Source organism: Strix aluco, chromosome 14 (genome assembly GCF_031877795.1).
Source record: "Strix aluco isolate bStrAlu1 chromosome 14, bStrAlu1.hap1, whole genome shotgun sequence".
NCBI lineage: Eukaryota > Metazoa > Chordata > Aves > Strigiformes > Strigidae > Strix > Strix aluco.
In genome coordinates, this window is record NC_133944.1 from 1,307,119 (window position 1) to 1,325,257 (window position 18,139).

The following is an 18,139-nucleotide window of genomic DNA, read 5'->3' on the forward strand; positions in this document are numbered from 1 at the left end:
TGGCACGTTCATGTTTTTCAGCACTTGGTTCTTCCCCACCACTACCTTTATATGTGTTTTTGCTTAAATTAACACTACACAGTTTCTAAAACCTTTGTATTAACTGCAATCTTAGGCTTCTTTCTTTTTATTTCTTCACTTGCAAACACATTAAACAAAGATTAGACTGCAGGGCCTAAGCATGAAAAACATTTTTTTTTTTATTTTTTACAGAGTTTTTGTTCTATACTAGCTCACGTTAAAATATACCTAAAGGAATACTGTTATAAAATAAAATACTCAGGATCAGAAAACAAACCTCACTGTAAGAATATGGCCAGATTTTATAAGCACAGACTTATCTTCAACAGGACGTCTGATTCATTCCTCCAAATTCCGGTAGGAATTTATAGTTAAATTATTAACAACAATGATAAGAATCAATTTAGTACCTTTTATAGCCTCTTCAAAAGAACAATGTTGGGCTGGGCTGGAGATTTCCTTCTTCACATTAACATTCAGAGTACCAGCTGCTGAGACAAAACACATTGAGAACTTCCTTATGTTAAAACAACAAACAAGCAAAAAACCCAAAGCAAACCAAAACAGTTACTTATACCTTAAAGAAATTGAGGTTCTTTGAAACCCACACAAACTTTTGCACTGTGTACTGTAATATAGATAAATAAACAAACAAAAATACATGATATGGTCAAACTTCAGCTTTCCTCAGGATAAAGCTTGGTGCTATTTTTTGATTGTATTTAGTGCACTATATGTAATATGTCTACTTTTTCTCTGCTCAGCTTCGTTTTGAACCTTATGCTAGAAATAGATGCTACTTTACAAGAACAGCTGTCTCCATGCAGCTGAAATTTGAGATACTTGCCACATAAATGAGAAAAGTCAAGCCTTTAGAGTTTATTATTTAACAGAGCAAACCTCACCAGCAAGAGGAGTTTGTAAAGATCCATGTTACTTAATATTTCTGTTATATGGACTAAATACTACGAAATCAGAAATGAGATGCTGAGCAGGTGAAACTGCCCACTCCTTCCGCCAGTTTTCTATTTTACATACATGTATCTGGAGTGTACGTAAACGGTTGCACATCGTGTGATCTTCCAGCATTGGTCACCACATATATTCCCACAGAAACAGCTGAGGTTATTTGCTGGTCGTGATATGGTGGCACCTTCACAATAAGGTGATTCTGCAATGCAAAAATAATTTTTTTTTAAAAATCACACTAGAAGCTATTTAATTACTATTGACCTCAATTGTCTCAACATCCATCAAAACAGAGAAACAGACTGATAAAACACCATAAAAAACAAAGGCATTGGGGGAAACATGACCTAGTTACGCTTTCAGTAAACTGACAACTCGTGCTAGAAGAAAGATTTGAATAATCTACCTGTTATGATGCTCAGTGGCGACTTACAGCTCAAATGGAAGGTGCAGAAAAGGCGTACAAAGTGCAGGACTTCAAACACAAGCTCATGCCTAACATGCCTTACTGAACTGCAATCAGTTTGCCATCAAATTCTGCTGGACTGAGACACGTCACTGTTCTGCTGAATCAGGCCTTTGTATTCCGTGTGAACAGATGGAGGATGCAGTTTCATGTTACACTTAAGCAGATTTAACACTGAGCAGACATCAAAAAATAGGCCTGCAATCATTCATCAACAGGAATAGCGACGAGGGAGTCGTCTATTCCCCAACTGCCTGTCTATCTCCCTGGAAGTGAGAAATCCTTTCTCCCAGCGCACGCACGGAATACTGCCTTCAGAGGTGGGAGCAAGGTGGCATTTGTCAGATGTCACATCTAATAATTTCTCTAATTTGAGTTCAACAGTCCATAAAGGCACTTACTTGTGTTAAAAAGAATAAACAAATACTTTGTAAAATATTTCAGAGTGGAACAGAAGTTCAGCCAGGTATAAAGACTATGGCGTACACACAATCTATTTCCACTCAGTAGTGATCTAACATGTCCTTAGGAAAGCTACTGGAAAAATGGTATTAGGCCTTTTAATTACACTGAATGCAAGGACAAAGGCTTCTCACCAAGTCTGTATACCACACTCCTACTGTGGTATCGAAGTTGTCAATTAGAGATTGAACAATTATACTTGTGTAAACCCAAAACAATGATATTCTACCAGTCTCATTAAAGAACTTGAAGAAAAGGAATATTACTTCTAGAAATGTGCAGGAAGAGGGAAAGGCTTATTCAATTTTTCTTTGAAAATCAGAGGGGTTTTTTTTATTTATTAAAATATAATAGTAGTAATAATAATAATAATAAAGAAGTACCTGATGAAATAATTCCATGTCTATTTCAGCTTCTGCCTTCCAAGAATTCTCATCTAAATGAAAGTTAAAAAGTGTTAAGTTATTGCACATCCATATAAGCAATTTATTTTAGTGCCTTTGATTCTGCCTCTCAGTTTGCTCTCTACAACTAAAACTACCAATCAATGTAAACCCAAACATCATGCTCTCTTCAGCACCCCAAGCCATTATTGCTTTCACACTAACCAGAAACATTCTCTTGAAAAATCACTTTTGTTCCCTTTAGAAAGTTCTTGCCAATCAGAAAAACTTCCTCTTCACCCTTCACTGAACAACTGTGCAGACTTTTCTTCAGGATCTCTGGAACTCCTGCTGGTTGAGCTGCAATTGAAAAACCACATAGTTCAAAATCAAGAAAACATCAACAGCCAAAACAAAAAGCTTTTACTCCTTTATAAATGAAAACACTAAATAATTCCTGAGCTTCTCCCTTTACTATATTACTCATGACAAAGCTTGTCAGAAGATAACTTTCTATTATTTCCTCACTAAATGTAATGATCTCATAAAAATCACTCTTTGGTAAGTGATCCACTAATAATCTTTTTCCCTTTTCTCCTGCATTTATTAAACCTTCAAAACAAAACTTTCCATGTTTGAATTGAAGCTCAGTAAGTGTTCAGGAGAGAAGAAAATTTGGTTCTGTAATTCCCTGACACAGAGCACGATAAACAAATGCATCGGCCCTTAGATACACCTGAAGCAGACCTTCAAATTTATCCTTAAGCTCATAAAACTTTTATGAAGCTTATTTTGTTCTGCTATGCAAAAAGGTAGAAGTAATGCCCATATTCCCCATTGTTTTTACACTTTTTTTTTTTTAACATGACATAGCTTTCTGGCTGGTGCAAGAACTAACCCAGGGCTTTGGGCAACCTGGGCTAGTGGAAGGTGTTCCTGCCCATGGCGAGGGGGTGGGACTGGATGAGCTTTAAGATCCCTTCCAACCCAAAGCAGTCTATCATTCTATGACTTTCCAGACCTATAGACTTCAGCTAATACAAATCCTTGCAAGTCTCACAGCTCTGTAGTTGGGGATTACAGCAATTTATATCCTATAAAGGAGCAAAGTGAACGCAGCTTACAGCTACACACCCCTGGAAAGCTCTGCCTCTCAGTCAGGGATTCAGATCACGATTTATGTAAGACATTACAAATTGTCTTTGCTGCAAACTACTTCTATGCTTCTTAAAGCATAAAACAAGACCATGTGTGTTAAATGAAAATGAGCAAAAAATTTAAATACATACATTTTAAAATAATGTCTTTTGATTTTGCCCCATTTAATAAGTTATAAAATAATTTCAGTTTCTAACAAAGGTTTCTCAACCACCTTTTCTATTCACTGTAAAATCCTAGTGGCATAAGCTTGTGCTTTGCACCTACGTGGCTCACTTTTAGTGTTTAATAACAGTATTCTCTGGGCTTACTACATAGAGGACCATACACAGTGTAACACTCCAAATTATTTAATGACCTTTCAGAAAGGATTTTTCTACAACTGTTGCAGCAGGTTCCCAGGCAACCATTACGCAATTACTAAATATGCTCAAGGCACATGAACTTCTGAAAAGAGTGACTGGATTTTGGTTTGCTAACAAGTTAACAAAGCCTATTTAAAACTTAGACCTTAAATAAAGAGACTGCATCTACTTAATGTCTTTCCTATGGTTTCAGGAACATTATTGCCAATTTGACAGCAGTGTTAGTTATAAACCACCACACAATCAGGCTTTGGTGAGTGAAAATGGAAGCCGTAGAAGAAGGTACAGTACATATCTGTAGTAAGATGTAGCAAACAAGCCAGATGTAATGTGCTCAAGGAGATGATTTATATAAACAAATAACTTAATAAACAACAAAGTTTTATGCCATACTGATTCAGCCAGTACATATGTACCAGCATTATTTGGCTGGCTAAGGTCTACTGCAACTCACTGTGACTTCGGAGGGAGTCAAGACAGCTGAAGCACAGAATCCGAGAGAGCAAGCCTGGAAAAAGCCTCCAGAATTCCCCCCTCAACCTTCACATTATGATCAGTTTTACCCACATCATTCCTCAAAGACACAAGTCTAACCAGAGTACTTTGTTTCTTTGTTTTAAGACCTCCAGCAATGGAGATGCTATAAAATTCCCGGGCAATCTCTTAGCTACTTACACAGTCAGGAAGATTTTCTTATCAACTGACCAAAACTCAGCTTACTAAAAATAAAGACTAAACCAATTCACTCCTTACTGTAATTTTTTTAGAACTTCAGAACTTCTATTTCCTTCTTCCATTTCTTCTAATGTCCCTTAGTATGTCATCCTTCTCACATACTCTGCTTTTTACTCACTGCCCATATCTCAAAACACTGCTACTAATGTTACGGGTATAAATGGATGCAGTCAACAAATAGAGACTAAAGACCACAAGGGACCTCATAAACCCACACTGGAATGGCCTTATCAACAAGCTAAGTAGGAAGGTGCATCAAATACAGCTTTTTTTAGCTAAACAGACGATTTTAAAATTGGTCTCTAAAGCATCGCAGACTCTCAGCTTCTACTAACAATAGCAAGTTTTGGACTGTTAGGTGTTTACGAAAACTCCAGATGATTTCCATTCCCATTTCTGCTATGATTTAGATAATTGTATCTAATGTTAATGATACAAACAAAATGTATAGAGAAATAGCTTCTGAAGATTTTATAGAAAATGTTTTTTCTTAAATCTGAAAATTAGTATCAGATACTACTACTGACTAGAATAGAGCTACAGACACAACTGTATTTCTAGAGAATGTACTTATGTATTTTCCAACAACATAAATGCATAAATCCAAGAACTCTACCAGTTTTAAAAACACTGGAAAGATTTAGCAAAAAGTTGCAGGTGGAGAAAAAAAAGAGGAACAGGACCACCTTAATCTGACCCTTCTGGAAGAGCACCCCAAGCATCCAACTACTGCCTAAAGCACAGAACATGACTGAAGAGAGGAGGAGAGTCCTCCCCTGCACCAGCAGTGACACATCTTCGGTCATCAGCCTTTTGGGGTTCCCGCAGGGCTCCTGCTCTCCCCAAGTCCTGCAAAGAGATTCTCTGGGGGAATCGCCTGTTGCCTGTGGCACTGGAACCGCGTGGTGGTATCAGATGTGGAAGCTCACGTGTTTCTAATTATCTCCTCTTCCAATCTGCTCTTTTGCTGGCAACAAAGCTGCAGTTTCTGACGAGTTGAATAGGAGCCCTGACACAATAAGTACTGACAGTGTTTAGAAAAAAAAAAAACGACACCAAAAAACAATAACTTTTTATACAACGGAAAGAGCACAACACAAGCGCCCGGGAGCTTGCGTAATCATACTCTGCTCCACACATGGAGAAAAAGGGCTCCTATCTTGTTCATCAAGAAGTATCAGTAACCCCACCAACAGCTGTATTAAACACACTTCCCTATCTTCTCTGACAGATCAGCAGAATTCCCTGTAACTGGAAGTCACGACAGAGGCCACGGGCACAGGCAGCCCCTGCGGTACTGCAGCCTCCTCCGATTTCCTTTGCCCTGCGTTCAGGATAACTCAGCAGCCGGCGCAGCACCTGCGCTCAGGGCTACACAGAGCACCTCAGTGAAGAGCCCTAACAAGTTTCATTCTTGCACTGAACCAGAACAGACTCAGCCTCTGGCCCAACAAACTACCACAACTGTAAAGAGCCACGTGTACTGACTTATTACAAGTCCTTTCTATCACTGAGAGATGACCCATGAACGTGACAATACGGAAGAAATTAAAACCTGTGTCAAAAGTCATACAGTAAATCCAAAGCAATCATGACAAAAATTCTGACCTTTTAAAAGGCAAAAATTCATTTAATAAAAGTTATAACTACTTTTAAATACTGGTCAGTGATTTGACTAACACCCCACCCCAAATAAAAATCAATCCACTTGATCTTAGCCATAGCAATTCTGAAATAATCACAGATTAACACTGGTTTTTTCTTTTCCCCAAGGCATTTTATGGCAATCACACTGAAATCTAGAGTCTTCTAATACCAACTTTTTATTTTGATACTTACTGCACAAAATTGGGGAAGAGGGTGTCTGAAGAGTCAAAGTTGAACCATCTTTGCGAGTGATGTTAACACGAAATACCAGCCTAGCACGTGTGCTTTTTTTCTTGGAACCAGCAATCCCTATCCTAGCTTCAACATCAGCATTTCTCAGCTTCAGTATTCCCACGCAATCAACCCTAACAACACAAAATAGTTGAGAGTTTAATAGAGTGTAGTAAGTTCAGCCTCTTTAATAACCTTTTGACTAGTTACACAAGCCACAAAGTTAAAACTCTTCAAGTAATTACTGAACTATTATTAGATTATTTTTTTTTATTTACAAGAAATCTCTATATGACCTTTCTCATTATATAGCCCAGTTTTCAACTCATCCCTACATAATTTGTATCATGAATCATGGGAGGAAGGAATATGAAAGTAGCATAAATAAAACAGAAAATGCAATGTGACAAATTCTGGTAAGCATTCAATTCATAATCACAGATCTTCATTCTTCCATTCCTGGGGCTAGATCTGGGTTTGTAGGATTATTACTACAGAATATTCTGCATTCACTTAAAGCAGTAGTAGAAGAAAACTTACTGTAGTCATATTATTTTTTATGCTCAGTGGAACTGGGAAGTGATAGATACGTCATACCATAACTGGTCCTACGGGAAATGTATACAGGGCCAGGGTGAGAGTGTGACGCAGCGCTAACTTTCAGAAAGACACGCTAGATGCAACACGATTTCAAGCAAAAAACAAGCCAACAAAACCCAAACACAGCCTGATGAGTTAAGAAGAATATTGTAAATTTACCAAAATCTTGGGCCCTACATCCGAGAAGTACAGCAACCATCTGATATCTAGTTCAAGAAGAACAAATTTTTGTGCTGTGTTGGGGCCAACAAGCAACAGCCAGGGAGCAGAGAGGGGGGTTGGAGTGTGATTCAGAAGGTGGCACTGGCATTACCATCAACAGAGAGGTGCTACAGAATCACTGAAATACTAGGAAGATTTATTTTGAGGCATCAAGATACCTTTTGAGAAAACAGGCCAGGCAAAACTTTTCTTCCTAGATAATTCCAAACTCATCTTTCTAGTATCTCCACATTTATATGGTTTTACTTGAGGACAATTATAAAATTACTCCCTAAGAGGCAGTTTCCAAACTTATCATGGGAATATATTTTATATTTAAAAAATCAAATTGATTCAGCCTATAGCAAACTCTATTATCCTGCTTAAATGGACACTAAGTTGAAGAAATGTTTCTTCTCTTGAAACAAGACAAGCTTCTAAGTAAAGAGTAGCAGCTTTCAACCACATACCCATTAAAAAAAAAAGATGTTCTGCTGAAAAGAATACTTTGAAAGAAGATCACTTGCCTTCTATGTACTAAGATACATGTGAAAAGCTTATCAGGGAAGTGCTTATATCCAAAGTTCCTTGTGAGACCCAAACCACACGGGCAGACGAGGCCACTTGCTCAAGAATCTACCGCAGTTACCAGCTGCCATCAGATGGAGCACATCCCCTCGGCAGCGGCCGCGCGCTGCCCGCCTGCGTCTGTAAACTCCATCCGAACCGTGGCCCACACTGGGCCAGACGAGCTCCAGAAAGAGCACAAAGCAGCAGTGTCCCCGTGACAAAGGACTAGCTGGTGGAAACGACAGAAATGGCACAAGCAAAGCAAGAGAGGAGGAAAGCGTTCAGCCTCCCTGTCCACAACTCCCAGCCTTTTGGGCCTAAAGGGACCGGAAGATCCCAGTGTTCTCCTTCCCTCTTCTGATGGGCAATTCTGTACTTGGTAAAAGACAAGGCAACCAGCAGAACCAGTGACCAGCTCATCACTTACATAATGCTTGAACATGCACATTATTGATCAAACAGAACATGAAACTAATGTAACAAAGTTAATTAATAAAGTTTAAGGAAGACCAGATTATGCATTAAGTATAATAAACAAACTGAGAATGTGATTTTAAAGTTTTTCTTCCACACACAGCTTCACTAAGTGTCTGGTGCGTGCCAAGATGTTCAGACTTTTGACTGCTAACCAATCCAATCAAAAAAGGTAAATCTGTTTCTGAAAAGTGAATAAATGAAAATAATTTTTAAAAAAAGAGCTACTCACGCAAGTGTCATGTTGTTGCTTGGGTCCAGTCCAACCTCAATAACAGTAGTCCCCTCTATATCCACCTCTTTGCAGGGAGTAGTGTTTCTCCCCGTAACTCTGCAGGCCTGGTAGAACCCGTGCGGCTTCACTCGCCCGGAGTCATTACCCACGAATACCTGCAGCACCACCGGCTCGTTGTGACCTTCCAGCTGAAACAGGGCAACACAAATTAAATATTTCAATTGGCCAGTGATGCCTCTTAATTAAAACAGAAAACATCTTATGAAGCTGAATTTGAAGTGAATCTGCTCCCAGTGTTGCTGGAAACAATCCTAAGGGAAGCAGGAATAAAAAAAATTTTCATCTAGTTTATAAAAAAAAGGTTAATATTTTTTATTTTTTGTCATTTGTTCTTCCATTAAATAGACAAGTCAGTCATTTAATAAACAGGTGAAATTACTTTTTTTAAAGTTATTATTAATATTTTGTTTTTAAACCAGCTTGAATTCTACCTATCTTCACACAGAATTATCCCAACTCCAACTTTCAGGTCTCTTATCACCCCTTACTCTCAGCCCAGCTGTGACTATTTCCCCATCTCTTCCCAGGATCCTCCTTCCCCACCAGCATCTCCATCCACCAGTCAGCTGAGAAAGAACATTTGCTGTGGCTGGTCCCAAAGCTGACGAGAGTGTGTTGGTCAGTACGTGCACGCCAACCAATCAATTAGCATGCTATGCTTCTAGGATCCCATCTTCACACCAGCCGCACTTGCAGTCTTTGTGAAACTAGATTAAAATTTTCTGACACTTGCAAAACCTCTGGATGAGTCAGAACAGGATGAAAGGGAAAGCAGAGGGAGGAATAGGATGAATGACTGCATGGTCCAACCATGCAAGCCTAATTTTCCTTCAGACACCAAATAAAAATAAAAAATGGCAACTTGACATCTCCTACTTAATGTTTATGAACAACGTTAAGATTCACTAAAACAAATAAAAGCAGGTCAGGCATACATTTCACATAGTGATTCAGCAGTTCTCCTGCAATCCAGTGTGCAAGCTATAATTATCCCAGAACATGATAGTGAAAAATGCATTTGTTTTGTAACATCAACATCCTAGCATGAAAGAATTTGTGTCATTTCAACGCTTTTTTTTATTAGCAGAACCTCACTGTGGTGCTACATACTAAAAATACTGACGTAGAAGTGAAAGAAGTCTTGAAGCAAACTTGGACATTACGAAGTAACTTCTCTTATTCTTTTTAGTTAATAGAAGAAAATACTCCAAGTAAAAATAAACACTAGATCACTGCCAAATTCCCAGGCCAGAGGTGGAAATTCTTCACCACGGTATTTTAAGAGGAGATAAACCAAGTATTTTTAATGTTTTCACTAAGCCACTATTGTTGCTAGAGGATTTTTAGGTGACGTTATGTTTCGTCCTAGGCCTGGAAGCCCAGTCAACACTTGCAGGAAGAAGCTCAATCTTTATTAGTAAGGCGATGCAAATGAGAGCAGAAGCCTCCAGAGGATCTCTCAGGGGATTAGCCCCTGACACACTTAGAAAATTTAGTTCTGCAGTTCTTAGCAAGTTTGGGGAAAAAAAAAAAAAATAATCAGCAAATACTGCTAAAATCATGGTATTCTCCTCACATCCAAAAGGAGTGATTAGCTTACAGCAGGTGGGTGGGTTATGGCTATTACGGATGGGTAAAGCCACATTTCTGGAGGTGGCCTAGTACCAGCTCCCACGTATGAACCACAGTAACAGGTATAGTTCACACCAAAGAGCTCAAAAGCCAAGAGAGCAGGAATAAACAAGAGACCGTGAAAACGCCAACGAGAGGACTTCATCTCACCGGGTGGTCAAAAGGATGCGGGGGGTAAAGGGTACTCTGATGTTCTACCACTGAACCTTTCACCTGCAACAGTCTCTGGGTCATGCCACCAAGGTCTCCTGGGCTAGAAACAGCATCACCACAACTAACCACTGCTGCTTTTCCTCCCCAGTGTTCTTGTTAGAAGAAGATATCAAAGGTGTGCAAGAGCATCTCTCACCATCTGGATGGGAACTACTCCAGCCTTGCAATGCTCTTAGCAAGAAAACACGAAAATCTGCTACTGATGGCTGGAGTACCTCCACTGACACTGTGCCTTCAGGGCAATCTTTCTTTTGCCAGACAAGTCACTTGACTAAGGTTTGTTTGTACCACTTTAATGTTGTCTATTGATCCTAGACTCTCTAGTTCTAAGTCATCAAGTAACATGGTTTTCTTTAAAGGGCCACAGAACCTGCTTCTCCTCCTCAGTCTGCTTAAAGTGATGCATCTGAATGGTTGCCCGTCCCAGGTGCTGCCAGAGAAGAGCAAGCACCAGATGTCTACTGAACTAGCAACATTTTTACACTATTCCTCCCCATCTTTAAAACACCCAAAAAAAACTCCAAACAGAACAAAAAGCCCTCTTGTCCTTTACACATTTTTTTCCCCTAGCTCAGATTTCTTCAAGATCCACTGACTCATTTTGTCTGTCCAACCCTGACAGGCTTTTATATGCAGGGTATGAACTAGCTTGCCCACTGGTAAAGCAAGCTTGAGCTTCCAGGAATTCAGTAACAAAGACTCTTCCAAACAGAATTTTCACCGATGGGTGCTGAAGGGTGGGAAAGGAATTAAAAGGAAATTCAGATGAACAAAGGCCCATTAAGAAAATTCACATAAATGAGCAGTAAATTACCATAGCAACAGGACTATATGAATGGATTCTTTTCTTATGAAACTTTACTGATTTCTACATTACTCAGGAGGACTGAGTGAAGTGTTGGAGATGTTTCTAACACTGTTGAGCAGGACTTTAAAGGTAAGTATACTTCCACACTCTGTCAGCAGCAGTCAGCACAAATTTTAAGGGCTGTATCAAACATTTCTTTGTGGACCTGGTAAATTAGTTTGTATCAAGAACTGCTTTGCTGCTTTCTCAAAGTGGCATTATTAAGAAAAAGCATGAAAGGAAGTGTCTTTTATCTTTCTTATTTGTATGATAACAAATATAGTTGCCTACTCGCTCGACCTGATGGCCATGCTCCTCTCAACCTAACTGGGATGCCATTTGCCTTCGTTCCAGTGAGTGTGCAATACTGGCTTGTACACAGTCCAGTGTCCACTCTCACATTCCTACTGTGGTTGCTGCCACTTCTGAGATGATATTTGACATCAATTCTTCTGTTTGTGTAAGTCAAGTTCAGCATTACTCCTTGTGAGCCTCTCCACCATTCCCCTTAGGAAACCTTTACAAGCAGTCCTAAAGTTCTTCAACTGCTTCCACCAGGCTACGCAGCCATCCTTGCAGATGGAGAGATGGCTGAAACCTTTCACAATGAGAGAGGTCTGTGAGCAGGAGACTCCTGTTAGTTACCTACAGAAAGCGTCATCTCTTATCTTCTCAGTCACGGACTCTGTAACAGATACCAAAACATTATCCCTGAGCTTTCTCTCTCCTCTGATCTCAACAGGCCAGTCTCTAATTTCATGCTGGAGGTCTGCGCAGTCAGGGAGCTCCTTATGATACACAATGTCCTCTCTTCTTTCTGAACAGCCGCTGCACATCCATGACTGCACTCCATCCATGTACGCTACCCCACGTCTCTGCGACTCCAGTCAAGTCACAGCCCTGGGACTACACAAGGGAAGAAACAAGACCTGCAAATTCACACTGTGCATTAGTGTGCAGTCTCCGGAGAACAGCCTCTGCATGTTCTCCCTTCTGAGCAGGAATGTGAAAAACCTCTTTGGAGCCTTCTTCCTTGTGTTCCTCCTCCATTTGTAGCTCCTTCTTCCCTCTGGGCTTTGGTTCCCGTCCTCTGACAAACCCACAGTAAAGCCCTCCTCACCAGGCTGGCAAGCCTGATCACCAACAGTTTTTCCCCCTCTTTGGACAAGGTGAATTACATCACATATCCTTTTCTACCCTCCAAACAAAGCAAGACGAACAAAGAAGCTAAATGCTTGCTGGAAAAACCAGCTCTGCAGCCAGGCTCTGGATTCCTGACTGCATCTGCTCTACCCAGATCCTTCCCCTTGTTCAGAAGGACTGAGGACACCACTCAGTCCTGAGTGCCCCTCATCCCTGCCTCAGAGCAAGTGACCACCAACACCCAGACTTTAAGGCATCAACGTCTATAAGGGACACAAGCTGCATTTGTTAAGTGTGCATACAACTGCTTCCTCTTTTCTCTCCCCTATTCTCCAGTTCTACTAATCGACATGTATTTCACTATCACTAACCATATTGAGCAGTACAACCCATGAAGTACACCTCAGATCTTTATGACTCTAACTGAAAGACAGACACTGGATATGTGGATTCAGATACTTCTTATTAAAAAAAAACAACCAACACAAAACCCAAAAAATCCACAACCCACTTTTACTTTTTTTAAATGAAACCCAGTTTTATGTCCTTACCAGTAAGGCATAACGATGACCCACTGTCACCAGCAATCAAACTGTTACAGCATCTCACTATCCTAGTTCTGTATGCTTCAAGTGTTTGTCTATTTACAGAGTCTGTATAATTGTAGTCTAATAGGACATGCCCGCAGATATATGTCACTGCCCTGACAAAGCTTCCTTCCTCCTGTAACTTTTGTGATGCAAATGAGATTTCTTGTTACCTGCCAGAAGAGATACAGTACAGTCTCTACAGCAAAGAGACAAAGAGACTTCCCTCTAAAAATAGAGATTCTAGGCCTCTTTGAACTGAACCTGTTCCCATTCTACTAAAGCACCCTTGGAAAGGAGTCCCCATACCACCTAACGCTACGCAGCCTACCTTTACAGTCGGAAAGCCTTGCTGTGTCCGGTCTTTCACTGAGCCTCGGCTGCCCTCAGTCAGGTAACGAGCCCTGTGCTGGGTTTCTGGCTGCACCACTATCTTCAGCTCCTTCCCCTCACTCTTAGTCGGATACTGACCACACAACATTGGGGTCTTCTTCCCTCCAGCTCCCTTCTGGTTCTCTGATGCTCTGGGAAGTCAAAGCAGACCATTAAAAAGATGTTACAAGCAGCTCCCCAATAAAAACAAAGTAAATCACAGAAAAGCTAAAAAGATAAAGAGTGTATATTAACGGATAGAAGATTTATAGTTGAGAGCAAACTTTGGAATTCTCTTTCTGACAGAGGGAAACCTGCAGGATGAAGAGGAACGGTGCTTCCCTGCCTCCTCCATCCAGTGCAAACAGGAACTGCTTTTCAGAGAGTAAACATAAAGGAAGGGAAAAGCAATTAGCATTAAACTATGTTAACAAACAGAAGGCAGCTCATAACCTGCTTTTTCATAGTATATGATACAGCCTGATATTATCTGAATAAGCTGTTTCAATTCTGTAACAAATATACATATGTACACACACACCCCGAATGGATTTAAGGTTAAATGACACTTCTTTAAATAGGAAAACAGCCTCATGCCTGTCTCCACCTGAACTTGCATATCTTGCAAATACTAATTTCTGTCCAAACAGATTGATAAATTTATGTTAAAACCAAATTAATTATTGTAAAAAGCTCTGGCATAATTGCACCAATTTTAAATCCGCAACGTATGCAAAAAGACTATTTCTTTCCAGGTGCATACCTTAAGATGTACTGCATCTTGTGTTCAGTTCCATAATTAAAACCTGAATGAAGAAGCCCTCCAAAGTATAACATCATGGGATTCATCTGGTGTTAACTTTAAAGCACAATGGAAAATAACTCTTGATCTTATACAGGGCAGGTTTTCGTAAGGAACCTGAACTGAAGTCTGTTAGACTCATTTAACACTAGCAAATGTAAACATGCCATGGCAAACGGTATGGGCAGAAAAGGGCTCAATGAATTTATGCAAATGTAATATTCTTTTTTACTAACAAAAAGTAGTTTCTAACAGCTAATGACTGAAGAAAGCAGTTTAAAATAACAGGTGTGAATTGTTTAAAAAACAAATCCTGTTTCAATGTGCAACCTATGGAGTAATTTATCCAGGATTTTTTCTTCTCAGGGAGAAGGGGGAAAGAAATGCTTTTTCTTTAAAATCATTTATGGAGAGCTTTGCCACTGCATGAGTTTTCCACTGACCTGAAGGCTGGGGGAACCCGCAGTGCTCTCTTCCCTATTACCAGATGATTTATACTAACAAACATCACCAGCACCTTCCCTAAAACTCCTGCTGTGCAAGGAATGGCACAAGGCCACACAAAGACTTCCAAGTCACCCCCCAGCCCCTGCCCAGCCTGGCCCAGAACTTTTCCTACAGAAAGGCCTTCTCCTGTGCCAGGGAAGGTCGGGGGCACTTTGCCCCCCGATTCTACCACATCTCATACCCCTGCAAGTCCTATTTGCCACGGTCTTCTTTCTGCTAAGCCTTCCAAAACCTTTTAATACATGTAACAAAGGGTTCAAATGGACACTGCTGAGCTGTTACGAGGTCTGTGCTTTATATGAATTTCATTCATGTTTTTCTGTTCGTGAAGGTTAACTGCTTCACCACAGGCTGCCCAGCGAGCCTCCAGCCTGTCCAGCAGCCCTGCCCTGCCCGCTCGTCTCCAACCCAGTAACAGCAGAGAGGCAGCATCTAGATAAAAAATGTGGTATACAAAAAACCCGCAAGAGTACCATCTTTCTGCCAAGGAGTCCTGGTTACTCTGCCACAGTCTAGTCAAACAGGCTGCTTGAAAAAATAAAAACGCTATGTAAAAACACACCTTCTTTTAGGAAAATAAAAGGGACAGAATTCTTCAGTGTAGCACATACAAAACCTGCGATACACTAAATAAACTGTAATTAACACCACTATGCTCTTTGCTTCTGTACAAGTTAAGCAAAAACGCTAATCAAACTCAAGCTCGTTAGATAATCACTTTCTCTATTTTTGCTGTCAGGATGCTACTCCAGTGGACTAGTAATTAACAGGAAAACATTTACAAACTTCCAGTGAATATCTTCGCTTTTTCTCACTCAGAATCTTAAATCGCACGGCTACCATCTCTTAGCATCCCACAGGGACACGAGCAGGACCACGAGCAGGACCGCTGGGCAACCTCAGCTACTGCACCCACCGTGGCGTGATTCCAAACCCACGGGGCCGCTCGCCAGGCTGGGCACTGCCACGGGAGAAACTCCATGGGGACACATCCCATTGATGGCTCAGCCCGGCCCTGCCACACGTGGGAGTTCTAGCTCCGTGAATTAATACAGGAGACTCAGAGACTATTGAGGGGAAGCGTTAGAGGCAGCCATCAAAACAAAATTCGCTTTTAACACTCAAAATGCTAAGTTTTAGCAGTGTGACATTAACACTTTGGCCTCTCCAAAACAACTGTCTTCCTGACAGTACTTTACTCTTAAAACCCAAGTTGCTTTAATTGTCAACATACTAATATTATATTTTGTCATATTTATGCAAAGAGATGCTGCCTAACAATTATTTTGAAAGCCTTCCCTCTAGAAACCTAAAGTAATAATTACTTTCAATCAGATTAGATAAACTCAAAAGCAATTACAGCGCCTTCACCAGAGCTTCTCAGTGGTCTTCTCAAATTACGAGGATATATCATTTACACATCCTTTTCATTTAGTTTATTTATAATACTAATATTCATGCACATACAGATAGCAAAATATTTCATACACACACATTTACTTATTAGCTTAACTGTTACCAGACAACGTCTCCTCAAAGCTAGCACTTCTCTTCTAAAAAAGAAATCTAAGTGGCAGAACCCATGGTTATATTAAACCAGATTTCCTGAGTTAAGGCTTGCCTGGTCCTGCACTGGCATCAGGGCTGTTCCCAGTGAAGACCTGAAACTGAAAGTAAGACCAAGCATGTCAGAAATCTGAGACTCTTTGCCCTAAATCACCATCAATTCATCCGTTTCTAAGGTGGCTTTCACAAATTCCAGCAGTGTCCACAAGAATATTTTCTTTTTTCCTAGCTTTTAGACATCTGACTAGACAACCTTTTTTGGGGCAAACACTGTCTCCACTTCACAAATGAGCAAGGGTGCTTTCCCTGCTCTTTTCTTAAAGCCAAAAGTAAATTAACTCCCTTGGCAGAACTCCATCAGGCTGGAAAGTTAAAAAAAAAAATCACTACTGTGACCTAGATTTGTAATGCTGAATCTCCACATTCCAACTGCAAAATTAAGTTTTCTAATATCTTGGCCATTTCTTATCCCAGAGCTTTTATTTAAAAGGACAATTCTGTTATGTAAGAGGTTTGCTGCATTTCAATCTAGCCTGTTTAAGACACATTAGGAAAAAAATTATGCTTATCTGTCCCTGCATTCACAGAGTATTGCTGACAGTACCACGGAATGTTCACTGGTTAGTCCTCAATATTTTAGGGAATGTTATAGTCTTGTGATGCTTTAGATGGAGATCATACACACTGTTCCAGAGTTTACTAAATCTCCCCTTTCTGTCCAGAGATCACATTTACAGTCACACCGTTCTTGCCTTTCGATAAAGTTTCTTCCCTTTGTAAGGGAGAGCCTGACCTCCTTTGTGCTGGTGGAGGCCATTTCCTAGTTCCAAGCAGCTGCTTTACATATGCTAATTTGCTGCTTCGGCTCTACCATGTACTAATGTTTTACTTTATTATCAATTTCAGCTGGTGAAAAGGAGAGTTGCTGGACAACCAGTCAAGCTTAAAGCAGTGGCTGTAGGGCCAGACCAGAAGAGCCAGCGGCCACCACTCCTGCCTCCTCGGACCGAGCCGACGCTCCTGGTAGCCGCCAGCTCCACTTTTCCCGGTGCTGTACCCAGGCCGGCACACTCTGGAGAGTTTCTGGCAATCACTTCCTCACAGTGAAATTTTAAGTATGGAACTGCAATGACCCTGGGAATACAGACTCCAGGCTCTTTCCCTTTGGGATATGAGAAGTTCATAATCTTTCTCATCAGTCAAATTTTAATATTCACCATTACTGTGATGAACATTAGAATGTACTGCAAGCACATACATAAAAACAAACAAAATACACTCCCCCCAAAAAACCAAAATAAAGAAGCCAAATCTATCCACTTCACCATCTTACGTGTACTAAAGGAGCCACAAGTTAAAAAATAAAATTAAAAAAAATGTATCCACACACTATTGTAAAACTGATGGACTTTTACCTCTTTAAGCAACTACTAAAATGCATTTAGTGAACAGTGTGAAGTGGGAGAGATGAGAGACCACCACCCAGGCGTGCCCACGTACAGACACACGCATGCACACAACCCAGAAGCACAGAGAGAAACAGGATTAGAGATTTATTTTTAAAAAAGTCAAATACAGAAGTGAATTCACAAGAAAAAACAAGATCTGGTTCACCACATCATCTTAACATTTTATAAAAAAAGTAAAGCATATGTTAATTTAAATGATGAGAAATCCTAACAAGCAATTAACTTCTACTCCCATCACTCTCTCTATTTGGTAAATAGAGAAAGAGACAAAAAGAAGCAGGTGAAGTGTACAGACTGAAATCCTCACATAAAATCCTGCAAAAAATATTAAGATTTAGGGTGCTTCCAGTCCACTTCTGCCTTTCTTTTTAAATACGGTAACATTTTCACTGCCATTTTATGGATGGAATTGTGCAACCTTTTA

At 40.2% G+C, this 18,139-nt stretch overlaps 1 protein-coding gene across 7 annotated transcripts in view; it reads right to left on the reverse strand.

Annotated features, from left to right (window-relative positions):
* NFAT5 (nuclear factor of activated T cells 5) overlaps positions 1 to 18,139 on the reverse strand; it is a 72,247-nt gene that overhangs the window by 14,973 nt on the left and 39,135 nt on the right. For 5 of the 7 annotated variants that reach the window (XM_074839604.1, XM_074839601.1, XM_074839606.1 and 2 more), the window contains 7 exons: positions 13,331 to 13,523; positions 8,515 to 8,705; positions 6,399 to 6,571; positions 2,527 to 2,661; positions 2,302 to 2,354; positions 1,060 to 1,192; positions 432 to 512 (listed from right to left, as the gene is read on the reverse strand). In XM_074839604.1, coding sequence (XP_074695705.1) covers positions 432 to 512; positions 1,060 to 1,192; positions 2,302 to 2,354; positions 2,527 to 2,661; positions 6,399 to 6,571; positions 8,515 to 8,705; positions 13,331 to 13,523 — 959 coding nt within the window. The remainder of the gene's footprint in view (positions 1 to 431; positions 513 to 1,059; positions 1,193 to 2,301; positions 2,355 to 2,526; positions 2,662 to 6,398; positions 6,572 to 8,514; positions 8,706 to 13,330; positions 13,524 to 18,139) is intronic. The other 2 variants (XM_074839605.1, XM_074839602.1) reach the window with 1 other exon arrangement.